General features: G+C 43.5%; 1 protein-coding gene across 9 annotated transcripts in view; it reads left to right on the forward strand.

The window, feature by feature from the left end:
- Positions 1 to 18047, forward strand: part of LOC5578520 (polypyrimidine tract-binding protein 2) — a 1002030-nt gene that overhangs the window by 398229 nt on the left and 585754 nt on the right. For all 9 annotated transcript variants that reach the window (XM_021857613.1, XM_021857609.1, XM_021857612.1 and 6 more), the window contains one exon: positions 10898 to 10993. In XM_021857613.1, coding sequence (XP_021713305.1) covers positions 10907 to 10993 — 87 coding nt within the window. In that variant the 5' untranslated portion in view covers positions 10898 to 10906. The remainder of the gene's footprint in view (positions 1 to 10897; positions 10994 to 18047) is intronic.

The raw sequence follows: 18047 nt of genomic DNA on the forward strand, positions 1-18047 counted from the left end.
GTGGGAGTAGGGCGGCCATAAGTGGCCGAGAAACTATTAGTGCGAAGATAATGGAAAAACAGGTAACAGATGGACGCTGTCGGATGGTTGGACGGTTTCGCAGTAAGGGAACAAGATAAAGCCATTTCTATGAATAAATTTGCGATTCTTCCGTAGAAGATTCGAGAGAGGGTGGGGTTTCACAAACAAAAAAAAACGACGCGACTGTGGTCAGACCTGTATATGTTTAACGTATCAATGTTCAAATTTATAAATAAATGAATCGTATGCTCAATCAAAATTATTCTTAGAAATATCCCAGAATACTCCTCGGGATGATTTCAAAGATCTGTTGATAATTCTATTCAAGATTTTCTCGGATTTCTCCTTTACACCGTTATTAATTCTCTTTACAATCCTCTCAGATAATATGAAAAATCCTCTAAGGGTTTTGAACAGATCTACCACAAGATTCATACCATTTCATTTTGCTTCAGAATCCTCTTAGGATTCTGCTTCTGAATCCTCTTAGGTTTCTGTTTCTGAATCCTCTTAGGATTCTGCTTCTGAATCCTCTTAGGATTCTGCTTCTGAATCCTCTTAGGATTCTGCTTCTGAATCCTATCAGGAATCTGATACAAAATTATCTCAAGATTCTGCTTGAAAATTCTATCAGGAATCTGCTTCAGAATTCTCTCAGGATTCTGCTTTATAATGCTCTCAGGATCCTGCTTCAGAATCCTCTTAGGATTGTGCTTCAAAATTCTATCAGGATTCTGCTGCAGTGGATTCTGTTTTAGAATCCAATCAGGAGCCTGCTTAAGAATACTCGCAGGATTCTGCTTAAATATTATCAGGATTCCGCTTTAGCATTCTCTTTGGATTACGCTTAAGAATCCTCTCAGAATTCTCTAAGGATTCTGCTTCAGAATCCTTTCAGGATTTTGCTTCAGAAATCTCTCAGTATTTTGTTTCAGATTTCGCTCAGAGTTAGGCTTCAGAATGCACTCAGGAATCTGCTTCAGAATCTTCTCAGGAATCTGCTTCAGAATCTTCTCAGGATTCTGCTTCAGAATGCACACAGAATTCTGCTTTGAAATCCTCTCAGAATCCTCTCAGGATTCTGCTTTAGAATTCTCTCATGAATCTGCTTCAGAATCCTCTCAGGATTCTGCTTCAGAATTTTCTCAGAGTTCTGCTTCAGAATCCTCTCAAGATTTCCTTTGGAATTATCTCTAGAATCTGCTTAAGAATCCTCTCAGGATTCTGCTTCAGAATCTTCCCAGGATTGTGATTCAGAATCCTCTCAGGATGCTGCTTCAGAATCCCCTTCTGGTTCATAATCCTCTCAATAATCTGTTTCAGAATCCTCTCAAGATTTTGCTTGAGAACCTTCAAAGGATTCTGCTTCAAGGTCCTCTCAGGATGCTGCTGCAGAATCCTCTCAGGATTCTACTTCGAAATTCTCCTAGGATTCTGTTTCAGAAACCTCTGCTTCAGAATCGTCTCAGGATCCTGCATCAGAATCGTCTCAAGATTCTGCTTCAGAATCGTCTAAGGTTTCTACTTCAAAATTCTTCAGGATTCTACTTCAAAATTCTATCAAGATTCTGCTTGAGAATACTTTGAGAATACTGTTTTAGAATCCTCTCAAGATTCTGCTTGATAATCCTCTCAGGAATCTGCTTGAGAATCCTCTATGGATTTTGCTTCAGAATCCTCTCAGGATTCTTCTTTAGGATTCTCTCAGGATTATGTTTCAGAATTCTCTCAAGATTCTGCTCCAGAATCCTATCAAGAATCTGCTTGAGAATCCTCATAGGATTCTGCTTCTGAATCCTCTCAGGATTCTGTTTCAAAATCATCTCCGGATTCTGCTTCAGAATCCTCTTAAGACTCGGCTTCAGAATCCTCTCGAGATTCTGCTTGAGAATTCTCATGGGATTCTGTTTGAGAATCCTCTCAGGATTCTGCTTCAGATTCCTCTCAAGATTCTGCGTCAGAATCCTCTAAGTATTCTGCTTCAGAATCCTCTAAGGATTCTGCTTCTGAATCCTCTCAGAATTTTGCTTCAGAAACCTCTCAGGATTCTGCTTCAGTATCCTCTCAGGATTCTGCTGCAGAATCTTCTTAGAATTCTGCTTCAGAACATTTGCAGGAATCTGCTTCAGAATCTTCTCTGGAATCTGCTTTTGATTTCTGTCGCGATTCTATTTCAGAATTTTCTCAGGATTCTGCTTCAGAAACCTCTCAGGATTCTGCTTTAGAATCCTCTCAGGAATATGCTCCAGAATCCTCTCAGGATTCTGATTGAAATTCTTCTCAGGATTCTGCTCCAGAATACTCTCAGGATACTGCTTCAGAATCCTCTCAGGTTTCTAATCCAAAGTCCTATCAGGATTCTGCTTCAGAATCTTCTCAGGATTCTGCTTCAGAATACTCTAAGGATTCTGCTCCAAAGTCCTCTCAGGATTCTGTATCAGAATCTTCTTAGTATTCTGCTTCAGAATCCTCTCTGGATTCTGCTTCAAATTACTCTCAGGATTTTGTTTCAAATTTTTTCTCAGGATTCTGCTTCAGAATCTTGACACATATTGCTGTAAAATCCTCTCAGGATTCTGCTTCAGATTTCTCTCAGGATTCTGCTTAAGAATCCTCTCAGTGTTCTTCTTCAGAATCCTCTCAGTATTCTGCTTTTGATTCTACTTCGGAATACTCCTAGGATTATCAGAATACTCTCTGGCTTCTGCTTCAGAATCCTCTCAGGATTCTGCTACAGAATCCTCTCAGGATTCTGCTTCAGAATCCTCTCAGGAATGTTTTTCAGAATCCTCTCAAGATTTTGCTTCAGGGTTCAGCTTCAGAATCCTCTCGGTATTCTGGGTCAGATTCCTCTCAGGATTCTGCTTCAGAATACTCTCAGGATTTTGTTTCAAATATTTTCTCAGGATTCTGCTTCAGAATCTTGACGCATTTTACTGTAAAATCCTCTCAGGATTCTGCTTCAGATTTTTCTCAGGATTCTGCTTCAGAATCCTCTCAGTGTTCTTCTTCAGAATCCACTCAGGATTCTGCTTCAGAATCCTCTCAGGAATCTGCTCTTGATTCCTGTCGGGATTCTTCTTCGGAATCCTCTCAGGATTCTGCTTCAGAATCCTCTCTGGATTCTGCTACAGAATCCTCTCTGGATTCTGCTACTGAATCCTCTCAGGATTCTGCTACAGAATCCTCTCAGGATTCTGCTTCAGAATCCTCTCAGGAATGTTTTTCAGAATCCTCTCAAGATTTTGCTTCAGGGTTCTGCTTCTGTATCCTCTAAGTATTCTGGGTCAGATTCCTCTCAGGATTCTGCTTCAGAATCTTCTCAGAATTTTGCTTCAGAATCCTCTCAGGATCCTGCTTCAGAATCCTCTCAGGATCCTGCTTCAGAATCCTCTCAGGATCCTGCTTCAGAATCCTCTTAGGATTCTGCTTCAGAATCCTCTCAGGATTCTGCTTCAGAATCCTCTATGGATTCTGCTCTAAAGTCCTCTCAGGATTCTGCTTCAGAATCTTCTTGATATTCGGCTTCCGAATCCTCTCTGGATTCTGCTTCAGATTACTCTCAGGATTTTGTTTCAAATTTTGTCTCAGGATTCTGCTTCAGAATCTTGACACATTTTGCTGTAAAATCCTCTCAGGATTCTGCTTCAGATTTCTCTTTGATTCTGCTTCAGATTTCTCTCAGGATTCTGCTTCAGAATCCTCTCAGTGTTCTTCTTCAGAATCCTCTCAGGATTCTGCTTCAGAATCCTCTCAGGAATCTGCTCTTGATTCCTGTCGGGATTCTACTTCGGAATCCTCTCAGGATTCTGCTTCAGTATACTCTCTGCTTCAGAATTCTCTCAGGATTCTGCTTCAGATTCCTCTCTGTATTCTGCTTCTGAATCCTCTCTGTATTCTGCTTCAGAATCCTCTCTGGATTCTGCTTCAGAATCCTCTCAGGAATGTTTTTCATAATCCTCTTAAGATTTTGCTTCAAGATTCTGCTTCGGAATCCTCTCAGGATTCTGCTTCGGAATCCTCTCAAGATTCTGCTTCTGAATCCTTTCAGGATTCTGCTTCAGAATCCTCTCAGGATAGTGCTTCAGAATCTTCTCAGGATTTTGCTCAGGTTACTGCTTCAGAAAACACTCATAATTCTGCTTCAGAACCCACTCAGGATCCTACTCAGAATCCTCTCAGAATTCTGCTTCAGAATCCTCTCAGTATTCTGCTTCAGAATCCTCTCAGGATCCTGCTTCAGAATCCTCTCAGGATTCTGCTTCAGAATCCTCTCAGGATTCTGCTTCAGAATCCTCTCAGGATTCTGCTTCAGAATCCTCTCAGGATTCTGCTTCAGAATCCTCTCAGGATTCTGCTTCAGAATCCTCTCAGGATTCTGCTTCAGAATCCTCTCAGGATTCTGCTTCAGAATCCTCTCAGGATTCTGCTTCAGAATCTTCTCAGAATTCTGCTTCAGAATCCACTCAGGTTACTGCTTCATAAAACACTCATAATTCTGCTTCAGAACCCACTCATAATTCTGCTTCAGAACCCACTCAGGATTCTACTCAGAATCCTCTCAGGATTCTGCTTCTGAATCCTCTCAGAATTCTGCTACAGAATCCTCGCAAGATTTGGCTTCAGGATTCTTTTTCATATTCCTCTTAATATTCTGCTTCAGAATCCTCTGTGGATTCTGGTTAAGAATTTTTAAAGGAGTCTGCTTCAAGGTCCTCTCAGGATTCTGCTTCAAAATCCTATCAAGATTCTGCCTTGAAATATTATCGGAATTCAGCCTCAGAATACTTTCAGGATTCTGCTTCAGATGGCTCTCAGAATCCTCAGATTCCTCTCAAGATTCTGCTTCAGGATCCTCACAGGAATCCTGCTTCTAAAATTCTTTCTTGATTCTCCCCAGTATCCCCTTAGCATTCTCTTCAGTATCCTCTCAAGACTCTGCTTCAAAATTTCCTTAGGATTCTGCTTCAGAATCGTCTCAGGATTACTTTACTTTTTGATTGGTATTTCGAAGAATTTTCTAGTTTTATAGATTTATCATAGGAATCGCTATTATCTTCTTAAGTTTTTCACCTAGGATTTATCACTAATACTGACAACAGGATAACAAGATTCTAACCAGATCCGTAATGCCTCTCATACTTACCGACTGCCCACCCAAATTGGCCGCAACGCTGCTCTTGAAAGGAGCGCACCATCCGATACGCCATTCTGCACTGTATTAATTACTCAACAACTGCCACTCGCCTTTTGATGCCCGGCTAATGAATGACACTTCTGAGAGCCGGAGTTGCCTCCAGCGCGCCAAAGGCTCCACCACTAAATTAAGACTAATCATCTTGAAACCTCTCTCTCTCTCTCTTTCTCTCCCCCTCTTGGGGCTTCAGTCATCAAAAGCTCTTCGCCGGGTGGTGCACAGTGGTTCGATCTAGAACAGATGTTGGTCGAAACCTCGGTCGGTCAAACTAGAAATGACAGAAACTCCTCTGTGATGCAAAAGTGAGGCGATTTCTAGGTTTTTCTGAGGAGCACTCAAAATTCACAACACAAATCTAGAGCAAGTTTTCAAAAGGACCTATCTAACATTGCGAGGCTCTCTTTGTTTACTTTCTCTTAAATCAATAACTGAACCACATTAACTTCTTATTTTGCGTTATATTTTTGTATGAAACGCAAGCCAAGGACATTGTCTTTCGATCGAGAGTGAAAAACCTACCAAAAGCTTTAGTATTGCACTATTATAATCGAAAGAGAGCGAGAGAGGAGAGAATATCTCATTGTAACATAGGTCCTTTTTTCAAAAGGACTTATGTAACAATGAGAGACTTTCTCCTCTCGACGAAATATAACCGTTCTGAGAAAACAACTCTGATTGCACGAGGTTTTTCCCGCCTCCGAACCACTGTGCTAGTAGCGCACATTCAAGGGAAAACATATTTTCAGCAGTTACCTTTCCTGCCGCCTGTAAGCTCCGATCCCACCGCGGGGAAAAGTGCCTTTGTTCGCTTTCGTCAAAATCCACCGGTTTGGTTTAGCTTAATCAATAGCCCATTAATCATTATCGCCACTCACCGCTACCATCATCGCCAGTGCTAGGACACGACGACCCTTTGGGCAAAACATTTTCCCAGGAAACATCAAAGAAGAAAACAACGGCACGTCAACCGTGCTACATAACCTCTCCCCGATATATGGAAGTGGGGAAAGTGGATGGAAGGGGAGCCTTTCGATGACATGTTAATTAATTTGTTACACTCGTTTCGATCCGTGTAGTATGTTGCGTGCGAAGGGTGCATTCAATTATTAAGAGGATCCAACGGAAGAAGACAAGGGCATTGGTGACCCGAGTGGAAAATGTCAATTGGAGTACGACATATAGGTACTTGAAAAATAATTGATTCAAAATAACTTATAGAATGTCCAAGGCTTGCTTGGAAGCTCAAACAAAAAACGTTCACTGATACTTCCAAAAACCTCTGCAAAACTTATGGGAAGCATTTATTGGAACTTAATAATATTTTCGATTCACTTTTTTTAATTTTCTATGTCAAGAAGTTTTCTCAACAAATATTGGAAGTCATCTTTCTTAGATACTTCCATAGAAGCTAGTAAAGCATCCTTAAAAGCTTTGGAAAACGTTAATGGAGCACTTGTTAGAAGCTGTGAAAAGCTGCCGTAAAAACTGTTTTCAGAAATTTCCATAGAATCACGTTCTGAATATCTCTTCAAAGCTTACAATGATGCTTTTAAGGCTTTTGTAGAAATTCGACGACAATTTTAGAAAAGTTTTTCCCAAGCTTCTAAAGAAGCCCAGTAAAACTTACATAGAAACTGTAGTGGAAGGGAAAGCTTTTTAAAAAGCTATAGAAACTTAGGGGGCCCAGATAGCCGTAGCGGTAAATGCGCAGTTATTCAGCAAGACCAAGCTGAGGGTCGTGGGTTCGAATCCCGCCGGTCGAGGATCTTTTCAGGTTGGAAATGTAATCGACTTCCCAGGGCATAAAGTATCATCGTAACTGCCACACGATATACGCATGCAAAAATGGTTTTGGCATAGTAAGCTCTCGGTTAATAACTGTGGAAGTGCTCATAAGAACACTAAGCTAAGAAGCAGGCTCTGTCCCAGTAGGGACATAACGCCACAAAGAAGAAGAAGAAGAAGAAACTTACAAGCAAAAGAAAGTTTCCGTAGAAGCTTTCTCAGAAATTTATATAGATGCTTCCAAAATCGAAAAACTTCCGTAGAATCTTTCTGAGATAGGGAGTTATGCACAAACAAGTTTTTCAAAATATAGGTCTCAATAATATTTTATTTCAGGTAAACCTTCCGAAGAGCTTCCATATCATCTTTAGGATGCTTTTGTAGAAGTCCAGGAAAGCTTCCGGAAAAACTGGAATACAGCTTCGCTTAAACTTTTTAGTGGATGTTTCTGGAAATGCTCAAAAAAGCTTTCATAGTAACTTTGCCGTTGTCCAGGAGAGTATATGAAAAGTATCCATGAAAACTAAGAAAAGTGACCTATACCTTGGTTAAGCTCCAGAATGTTTTCTTTAAATCTCTATGAGGAGTTTCCATGAATGGTATGAAAACCATCTGCAGAAGGCTTGCTAAAAACTTTGAAAACTTCCATAGAAACTATGGGGAACTTCCATAGAAATTAGAAATTGCATTCGATAAAGACTTTGTACGAAGTTTTCAAAGCTTTCGTAGACGCTTTAGACAGATAGTAGATTCTCAAGACAGATTACATATATGTTCAAGATTTCGTAGAAGTCCAAATGAAGCTCACTGAAAGGCTATCTCGAAGATTTTCATTATTGTTCTGGCAGAAGTGTAGAAAATATGGAATAGGACCCGTAGCTGAACTTCTGAAAAGCTAGCTAATTGGAAAGCTGTCGTAGCTGTTCTTGGACACATTCATGAAGACACTGAGCTGGTTCGGTAGAAGGTTTTGTAGTAAATCCTCACAAACTCTACAATATTCTGTGTAATCAATTTTAACTAATGTTAAATTTTAGTGAAGCAGAAATTCTGAAGAATGTTGGTAAGACTTTCTGAAGAAGCTCAGAAATCATGTGTGAAAATTTATAGTTAGCATTTGTTAAGTTTGAGATGCTTCCATTATTAACGCCAAGGAAGTTTCTGCAGATAATCTGGACACATCCGTAGAAGCTATGAGACATGTTTCTAGACACACCGGCAAAGTTCCATTAGAATCTATCAAAGATGGTTAAAAGGGAAAAGATGATCGACTCTTTATTTTGCCATACATTTTGCCGACGACACGCTATTCAAGTAACACTACTGCCATCTGTTGAGTCAAAAGCACGTAAACATTATATTCAGCTAAATTTAAATCATCGTGCAATCAAAAAACGAAAAGTGGAAGAAATCAAAACAAACACGCTTGAAAAATGTTACACAGAAGTGAGTACGACTCACATAACATCAGGCTCTTCTGAATCAACACAAAAATTGAGTAATTTTTATACATACTAAAAAATGTTCATGTGCTGTTTTTTCTTCTTTTCCCACATTTTATGCCATTTAGAGATGATTGGCAATATCGGACATCCTCGTTTGAGTTGTGTACCTTTTTTCAAGCGTGAATATCATAAACGAACACTTCAACATCTGGTGGTCACTAGGAGAACGTTGCATATTAGTTGGCTTTTGACTCACCAGGGCACTATTCATGTCGCCTAGAAAAGATGGGAGTCGGTTATCTTATTCCTTCTAACCATCTTTGAATCTATGCTAATGCTTTTATTGATTAACTTCGTAGAAGCTCTCTGTGAAGCTCCCAGTAGAAACCATAGCAAACTTCTTTATATCTAAGATGCTGCTTTAGAAGCTCAGGGCAACTTTCTTAGAAGCCTCATAGAGATTCTAAAAAACTAATCGTGGAAACACAGGATTCAAAGCAGCATCCTCTTAGGGTTCTGAGGAGAATCGTCTTAGGATTCTGAGGAGAATCTTCTCAGGATTCTGAGGAGAATCCACTCAGGATTCTGAGAAGAATCCTCTCTGGATCCTGAGGAGATTCCTCTCAGGATTCTGAGCAGAATTCTATCAGGATTCTGAGCAGAATTCTATCAGGATTCTGAGGAGAATCCTCTCAGTATTCTGAGGAGAATCCTTGCAGGATTCTCAGTAGAATCCTCTCAGGATTGTGAGGAGAATCCTCTCAGGATTGTGAGGAGAATCCTCTCAGGATTCTGAAGAGAATTCCCTCAGGATTCTGAGGTGAATCCACTCGGGATTCTAAGAAGAATCTTCTCAGGATTCTGAGGAGCATCCTCTCAAGATTCTGAGGATGCTCTTCTCTGTGAGGAGAATTCTCTCAGGATTCTTAGGAGAGTACCTTCATAATTCTGGGGTGAATCCTCTTTGGATTTGAAGGAAATCCTTTTGTGATTCTGAAGAGAATGCTCTTTGGATTCAGAAGAGAATCCTCTTAGGACTGAAAACCCAATTAGGATTATGATGAGAATCCTCTCAGGATATTGATGAGAATTCTTTTAAGATCTAGATGAGAATCCTCTTAGAATTCAAATTAGAAGCATCTTAGAATTCGGATGAGAATTCTAGTAATATATTTTCCATGATTTTAATTTTTGACCCAAAACGTCAATAGCAGTAGAACAAACTTTGACATTCCCCTACAATTCTACTCGGGCAGCCAGTCCTCAAACGCAAGACAAAATTGAAAGATTATCAAAATCTGCTGCCCGAAGGGCTTTTAGGCGTTCGGATTTCATCATTCACTTTCCCATTTTCTCCTTTCCCTTCCTGTGTGCGTCATCGCCACCACTGACTCTGACGCTTCTTGTCAGGAAACAGGATATCCAATTATGTGCGGTACATATACCCGCTGATGCACCTGACCGAATGCACGGGGCCACTATGGGCGATCAAATAGTCAAAATTCTGAAAAAATGACTTGTTCTGATAGGGGTTGCACATATTTGCACTTAAAATGATGATATGAATCATTTTGTGGTACTCAAATATTGGAAAAGCCAATAAGTCCTACATGAAAACTTATTGGCTTTTTTAATATTTGAATACCACAAAATGATTCTCATCATCATTTCAAAATGTCATAATTATACTTCAGGCCATGATCAAAAGATTGTCTTGAAAATTTGTCTTTTGAGAACAAAATATTAAGTTCGTATACTAAAACTGAAAAATATAGCATAAGACGGTTTATATTTTGGTCGCCAAGTTATATCAAAACCACCCATAGTGAAGGTGTTCTGCTGTGCATCCGAGTTGGTTAAGCTCCCCGAAGCTCAAGTCATGCATCTCCAGCAGCAAGCCAGCCAACCAACCAACCAACCGAACTACAAGTGTGCGATATGTTAATAACTTTCAGATAATTGTTGTTCATAATTCTACCAACCTCTCCTGCCCTTGTTCTCGTTTTTGCCCAAGTTGGGGGTCCCGAAGGGACGTTTTTGCCTCATCAGCTGCTACTTGGCCCCCCTATGTTGCTGCATGCAGAAGCATAACTGCGAGTTACTCGGTTGGTACAATTCGGTTCCCCGTTCGTTCGGCATGATGAAGTTTTCAAGAGGCGTGTAACATAAGAAGCACCTATTGGGATTATTTTCCGACCGTATTGCTGCCACACCGTGCGCGTCGTGCAACGACCCACTCTAATTACAGTCTACACTCTACTCTGCTAAAAACACTCTTAGAGCTCTACCTAGGCAACCGACCCTGTGTGTTTGTGTACACCTGTATTATCTGTTATCAATATAGTGCACCACTTGCTAATTTATCGTTTTTTCTCTCTCTCTTCTCTTTTTTCCCTATCTCTCTACTTCCGCATGTCTCTCTCTCGCTCTTTCTGTCTCTCTTCCACAGGTAGCGGCCATGATGTCCTGCCCCCTTCCATTACCATTACCACTTCTTCCACCAGCTTTGCACGCAGATTTCCCTCCGGTCCACATCGGAGTTAAGGTAAGTCTAGGAATGCACTCGTTTAATTTTCCTATAGATGAATTTTTCTCTACTATTTTGACGAATTTTGACATTCACCTTTTCAATTGCATTTTACTATTGCTGGTAGTTTTTTCCGCGTTAAAAATATCTGTTTATTCACTGTTGTACGCCATTTTGACGAATTCCGGCCTTTAAAACCTACAAAATATCCGGAAGTACATCCCGCCCTAACGCTGCATCTTAAAATCGGTTCGAACGCTTTCAGCAACCCCAAAACCATCTGAAACAATCGAAAAACCACCCCCAGGGAAATTTAATTTCCCAAGTCCCGTTTTAAGGGCCGGCCCGGTTACAACTTCCAACCCAACTCCCGAACCGACCACAATCAACCTCACGTGATCCAGAGCAAAGCCACAAAGTCCCAAAAATCATTACCCATCAAAACCACCAATTAACTTTGGGGATAACTCTTCCAGATCCAGCAGCACCCCGGTACTTTGTGACCGGTCGGTCAGTAGCGGAGCGGAAGACGAAATTGTTTGTCCTTACCACCGAGTTGTAACTTTTCCCAGGAGGGCGCTCGCGCGGCAACTAAAGTCCGGACCGGAAACGTACCTTCGTATCCGTGCCGAGATGGTTCTCTCTATGTAGGACGATGGCCGAGGCTGTCACAGTGCTATTGCAACGGAATGTCTGTTGTCTGCCCAGGCCAATAAAAGATTCAAATTCCGGTGGTGCTGTTTCCAGGATATGGACCTAAAATCCGGTACAGGAGAGCTGGAGCTACCTGCTGGGCTTGTTGATAACAGAGTGGACGCTTCTTCCTGCGATGTAATTTGTGGGACACGTGGCGAAGGTTTCGGGGGAAGAAGGGCGATTCCCGAAGAAAAATCATATCAACAGTCGTAACGAGCATTGTTCGTTTCGCTTTGGAAAGGGTGTGGGTTGGGAAGGGCGGATCGGAGTAGATCCATAAGGAAGCATACAATGTGCTCATAACATATTTAACAGGTCGTAGATCTCCGGGTGGTGCCGGTCGAAGGTGAGTGCTTGGCAAAGGGGGTGGATAAGTAGTGTGTCTCCTCGTCGTCGTTGTTTGAAATGATGGCTTTTATGATGTTGATGTTTGTTTTGTGATGTTGTAGCAGAGTGGTGATTGAGTTTTTTCCAGGAAAATTTTTGAACTTCAAAGCAAACAGTTGTTTTTGGTATCATTTTAGTGCTCAATATGGGAAGAGCAACAAAAAAAACTGTTAAAAGTTAAAAATTAAGGATTCGAGCATTTTTACAATTTTCTAATTGTTTAAATTCTTTTAGAAATTTTCTGGAAAGTAATTTTAAATTTTCTTCATAACCTACATCAATTCTCAACATATTACCGCTTTGCTCACACAAACATTTACTTAAAATTTCAACGAATTTTTTCGACGATTATAGAAGAACTTTTCACTTTTGAAAACTGTTCTTGAGAAACATTCACTTTTGGAAGCATTAATTCAGCAGCTTGGGAGGCTCTCTCCACAAGATTGAAAGCTTTTTTTCAGAATCTCGGGAGCTTCTCGCCAAAAGCTCGGAAGCTTCCCGTCTTAAGCTCGGAAGCATTTCGCCGAAAGCTCGGGAGCTTCTCTCCAGAAAATCGGAAGCTTCTCACCAGAAGCTTGGAAATCTCTCACCAGATGCTCGGAAGTATCTCACAAGCAGCTCGGAAACTTCTTTCCAGAATCTCTACAAAAAATCGGAAGCTTCTCTCCAGAAACTTGGAAAGGTCTAGAGCTTCTCTCCAGAAGCTTGGAAGCTTCTCTCCAGGGGCTTGGAAGCATCTCTCCAAAAGCTCGGAAGCTCCTCTCCAGAAGGTCGAAAGCTTCTCTCCAGAAGCATGGAAGCTTCTCTCGAGAAGCTCGGGAGCTTCTCTCCAGAAGCTCGGAAGCTTCTTCTCAGAAGCTTAGGAGCTACTCTCCAGAATCTTGGGAGCTTTACTCCAGAAGCCTGGAAGCTTCTCTCCAGAAGCTTGCGAGCTTCTCTCCAGTAGCTTTGGAGCTTCTCTCCAGTAGCTCGGAAGCTTCTCTCTTGAAACTTGGAAGCTACTCTCCAGCAGCTCGGAAGCTTCTCTCCAGAAACACGGAAGCTTCTCTCCAGAAGCTCGGAAGCTTCTCTCCGGAAGCACGGAAGCATTTCTCCAATAGCTCGGATGCTATTCTCCAGAAGCTCGGAAGCTTTTCTCCAGACACTTCTAAAGTTCTTTCCAGAAATATTGAAACTTCTCTCCAGAAGCATGGAAGCTTCTTTCCAGAAGCTCGGAAACGATTCTTTTCAGCAGTTCGGAAGCTTCTTTCCAGCAGCTCGGAAGCTTTTTTCCAGCAGCTCGGAAGCTCTCTCCAGAAGCTCGGAAGTTTTTCTCCAGAAGCTCGGAAACTTCTCTCCAGAAGGTCGGAAGCTTCTCTACAAAAGCTCGGAAGCTCCTCTCCAGAAGGTCGAAAGCTTCTCTCCAGAAGCTCGGAAGCTTCTCTCCAGAAGCTCGGAAGATTCTCTCCAGAAGCTTGGAAGCTTGTCTCCAGAAGCTTGGGAGCTTCTCTCCAGAAGCTTGGAAGCTTCTCACCAGAAGCTTGGGAGCTTCTCTCCAGAAGCTTGGAAGCTTCTCACCAGAAGCTTGGGAGCTTCTCTCCAGAAGCTTGGGAGCTTCTCTCCAGAAGCTTGGGAGCTTCTCTCCAGAAGCTTGGGAGCTTCTCTCCAGAAGCTTGGGAGCTTCTCTCCAGAAGCTTGGGAGCTTCTCTCCAGAAGCTTGGGAGCTTCTCTCCAGAAGCTTGGGAGCTTCTCTCCAGAAGCTTGGGAGCTTCTTCCAGAAGCTTGGGAGCTTCTCTCCAGAAGCTTGGGAGCTTCTCTCCAGAAGCTTGGGAGCTTCTCTCCAGAAGCTTGGGAGCTTCTCTCCAGAAGCTTGGGAGCTTCTCTCCAGAAGCTCGAAAGCTTTTCTCCAGAAGCTTGGAAACTTTTCTCCAGAAGCTTGGAAGCTTCTCTCTAGAAGCTTGGGAAGCTTCTCTCCAGAAGCTTGGGAGCTTCTCTCCAGAAGCTTGGGAGCTTCTCTCCAGAAGCTTGGGAGCTTCTCTCCAGAAGCTTGGGAGCTTCTCTCCAGAAGCTTGGGAGCTTCTCTCCAGAAGCTTGGGAGCTTCTCTCCAGAAGCTTGGGAGCTTCTCTCCAGAAGCTTGGGAGCTTCAGCTTGGGCTTCTCCAGAAGCTTGGGAGCTTCTCTCCAGAAGCTTGGGAGCTTCTCTCCAGAAGCTTGGGAGCTTCTCTCCAGAAGCTTGGAAGCTTCTCTCCAGAAGCTTGGGAGCTTCTCTCCCAGAAGCTTGGAAGCTTCTCTCCAGAAGCTTGGAAGCTTCTCTCCAGAAGCTTGGAAGCTTCTCTCCAGAAGCTTGGAAGCTTCTCTCCAGAAGCTTGGAAGCTTCTCTCCAGAAGCTTGGAAGCTTCTCTCCAGAAGCTTGGAAGCTTCTCTCCAGAAGCTTGGGAGGTCATCTCCAGATGCTCGGGAGCTTCTCTCCAGAAGCTCGGAAGCTTCTCTCCAGCAGCTCGGAAGTTTCTCTTCAAATGCTCGGAAGCTTCTCTCCAGAAGCTTGGAGCTTCTCTCCAGAAGCTTGGAAGCTTCTATCCAGAAGCTTGGAAGCTTCTCTCCAGAAGCTTGGAAGCTTTTCTCCAGAAGCTTGGAAGCTTTTCTCCAGAAGCTTGGGAGGTCATCTCCAGATGCTCGGGAGCTTCTCTCCAGAAGCTCGGAAGCTTCTCTCCAGCAGCTCGGAAGTTTCTCTCCAGATGCTCGGAAGTTTCTCTCCAGAAGCTTGGAAGTTTCTCTCCAGAAGCTAGGAAGCTTCTCTCCAGAAGCTCGGAAGCTTTTTTCCAGCAGCTCGGAAGCTCTCTCCAGAAGCTCGGAAGTTTTTCTCCAGAAGCTCGGAAACTTCTCTCCAGAAGGTCGGAAGCTTCTCTACAAAAGCTCGGAAGCTCCTCTCCAGAAGGTCGAAAGCTTCTCTCCAGAAGCTCGGAAGCTTCTCTCCAGAAGCTCGGAAGATTCTCTCCAGAAGCTTGGAAGCTTGTCTCCAGAAGCTCGGAAGCTCTCTCCAGAAGCTCGGAAGTTTTTCTCCAGAAGCTCGGAAACTTCTCTCCAGAAGGTCGGAAGCTTCTCTACAAAAGCTCGGAAGCTCCTCTCCAGAAGGTCGAAAGCTTCTCTCCAGAAGCTCGGAAGCTTCTCTCCAGAAGCTCGGAAGATTCTCTCCAGAAGCTTGGAAGCTTGTCTCCAGAAGCTTGGGAGCTTCTCTCCAGAAGCTTGGGAGCTTCTCTCCAGAAGCTTGGGAGCTTCTCTCCAGAAGCTTGGGAGCTTCTCTCCAGAAGCTTGGGAGCTTCTCTCCAGAAGCTTGGGAGCTTTTCTCCAGAAGATCAGAACATCTTTAAAGAAGCTTGAAAACTTCTCTCCAGAAGCTTGAAAACTTCTCTCCAGAAGCTTGGGAGCTTCTCTCCAGAAGCTTTGGAGCTTCTCTCCAGAAGCTTGGGAGCTTCTCTCCAGAAACTTGGGAGCTTCTCTCCAGAAGCTTGGGAGCTTCTCTCCAGAAGCTTGGGAGCTTCTCTCCAGAAGCTTGGGAGCTTCTCTCCAGAAGCTGGGAGCTTCTCTCCAGAAGCTTGGGAGCTTCTCTCCAGAAGCTTGGGAGCTTCTCTCCAGAAGCTTGGGAGCTTTTCTCCAAAAGCTTGGGAGCTTCTCTCCAGAAGCTTGGGAGCTTCTCTCCAGAAGCTTGTTAGCTTCTCTCCAGAAGCTTGTTAGCTTCTCTCCAGAAGCTTGGGAGCTTCTCTCCAGAAGCTTGGGAGCTTCTCTCCAGAAGCTTGGGAGCTTCTCTCCAGAAGCTTGGGAGCTTCTCTCCAGAAGCTTGGGAGCTTCTCTCCAGAAGCTTGGGAGCTTCTCTCCAGAAGCTTGGGAGCTTCTTTCCAGAAGCTTGGGAGCTTCTCTCCAGAAGCTTGGGAGCTTCTCTCCAGAAGCTTGGGAGCTTCTCTCCAGAAGCTTGGAGCTTCTCTCCAGAAGCTTGGGAGCTTCTCTCCAGAAGCTTGGAAGCTTCTCTCCAGAAGCTTGGGAGGTCATCTCCAGATGCTCGGGAGCTTCTCTCCAGAAGCTTGGGAGCTTCTCTCCAGAAGCTTGGAAGCTTCTCTCCAGAAGCTTAGGAGCTTCTCTCCAGAAGCTTGGAAGCTTCTCTCCAGAAGCTTGGAAGCTTCTCTCCAGAAGCTTGGGAGCTTCTCTCCAGAAGCTTGGAAGCTTCTCTCCAGAAGCTTGGGAGCTTCTCTCCAGAAGCTTGGGAGCTTCTCTCCAGAAGCTTGGGAGCTTCTCTCCAGAAGCTTGGGAGCTTCTCTCCAGAAGCTTGGAAGCTTCTCTCCAGAAGCTTGGGAGGTCATCTCCAGATGCTCGGGAGCTTCTCTCCAGAAGCTTGGAAGCTTCTCTCCAGAAGCTTGGAAGCTTCTCTCCAGAAGCTTGGGAGGTCATCTCCAGATGCTCGGGAGCTTCTCTCCAGAAGCTCGGAAGCTTCTCTCCAGCAGCTCGGAAGTTTCTCTTCAAATGCTCGGAAGCTTCTCTCCAGAAGCTTGGAAGCTTCTCTCCAGAAGCTTGGAAGCTTCTATCCAGAAGCTTGGAAGCTTCTCTCCAGAAGCTTGGAAGCTTTTCTCCAGAAGCTTGGAAGCTTTTCTCCAGAAGCTTGGAAGCTTTTCTCCAGAAGCTTGGGAGGTCATCTCCAGATGCTCGGGAGCTTCTCTCCAGAAGCTCGGAAGCTTCTCTCCAGCAGCTCGGAAGTTTCTCTCCAGATGCTCGGAAGTTTCTCTCCAGAAGCTTGGAAGTTTCTCTCCAGAAGCTAGGAAGCTTCTCTCCAGAAGACTAGAAGCTTCTTCTCAGAAACTTGGGAGCTTCTCTCCAGTAGCTTGGGAGCTTCTCTTCAAAAGCTTGAGAGCTTCTCTCCAGAAGCTTGGGAGCTTCTCTCCAGAAGCTTGGGAGCTTCTCTCCAGCAGCTTGTAAATTTTTATCCAGAAGCTTGAAAGCTTCTCTCTAGAAGCTTGGAAGCTTCTCTCCAGAAGCTCGGGAGCTTCTCCTCAGAAACTTGGAAGCTTCTCTCCAGAAGCTTGGGAGCTTTTCTCCAGAAGCTTGGGAGCTTTTCTCCAGAAGATCAGAAACATCTTTAAAGAAGCTTGAAAACTTCTCTCCAGAAGCTTGAAAACTTCTCTCCAGAAGCTTGGAAGCTTTCCTCAAGAAGCTTGGAAACTTTTCTCCAGAAGATAGAAAACATCTCTCCAGAAGCTTGGAAACTTCTACTACTCGAAGACCTTCGAGCTTTTAACAACATTTCAAAGCTACTGAATTAAACTTCCAACTTTCTGAAAAAAAACCTTCAAAACATGAAAATAAGCTTCCAATCCTCTGAAAAGAAGAATCCAAACTTATAGGGTAGAAGCTTCCAAGCTTCTAGGGAGAAGATTTCAAGCTTCTAGGAAGAAGATTCCAAGCTTCTGAGAAGAAGTTTCCAAGCTTCTAGGGCAAAGATTTCAAGCTTCTAGGGAGAAGCTTCCAAGCTTCTGAGGAGAATCTTCCATGTTTATAGGGAGAAGCTTCCAAACTTTTGAGGAGAAGCTTCCAAGCTTCTGAGAAGAAGCTTCCAAACATAAGAGGAGAAACTTCCAAGCTTCAGAGGAGAAGCTTACAAGCTTCTGAGGAGCAGCTCAGAAGCTTTGGTCTGAGGACAAGCTTCCAAGCTTCTGAGGAGAAGCTTCCAAGCTTCTGAGGAGATTCTTCCAAGCTTCTGAGGAGAAGCTTCCAAAGCTTCTGAGGAAGAAGCTTCCAAGCTTCTGAGGAGAAGCTTCCAAGCTTCTGAGAAGAAGCTTCCAAGCTTCTGAGGAGAAGCTTCCAAGCTTCTGAGGAGAAGCTTCCAAGCTTCTGAGGAGAAGCTTCCAAGCTTCTGAGGAGAAGCTTCCAAGCTTCTGAGGAGAAGCTTCCAAGCTTCTGAGGAGAAGCTTCCAAGCTTCTGAGGAGAAGCTTCCAAGCTTCTGAGGAGAAGCTTCCAAGCTTCTGA

The sequence above is a fragment of the Aedes aegypti genome, chromosome 1 (assembly GCF_002204515.2).
Source record: "Aedes aegypti strain LVP_AGWG chromosome 1, AaegL5.0 Primary Assembly, whole genome shotgun sequence".
In the NCBI taxonomy this organism is placed as follows: Eukaryota; Metazoa; Arthropoda; class Insecta; order Diptera; family Culicidae; genus Aedes; species Aedes aegypti.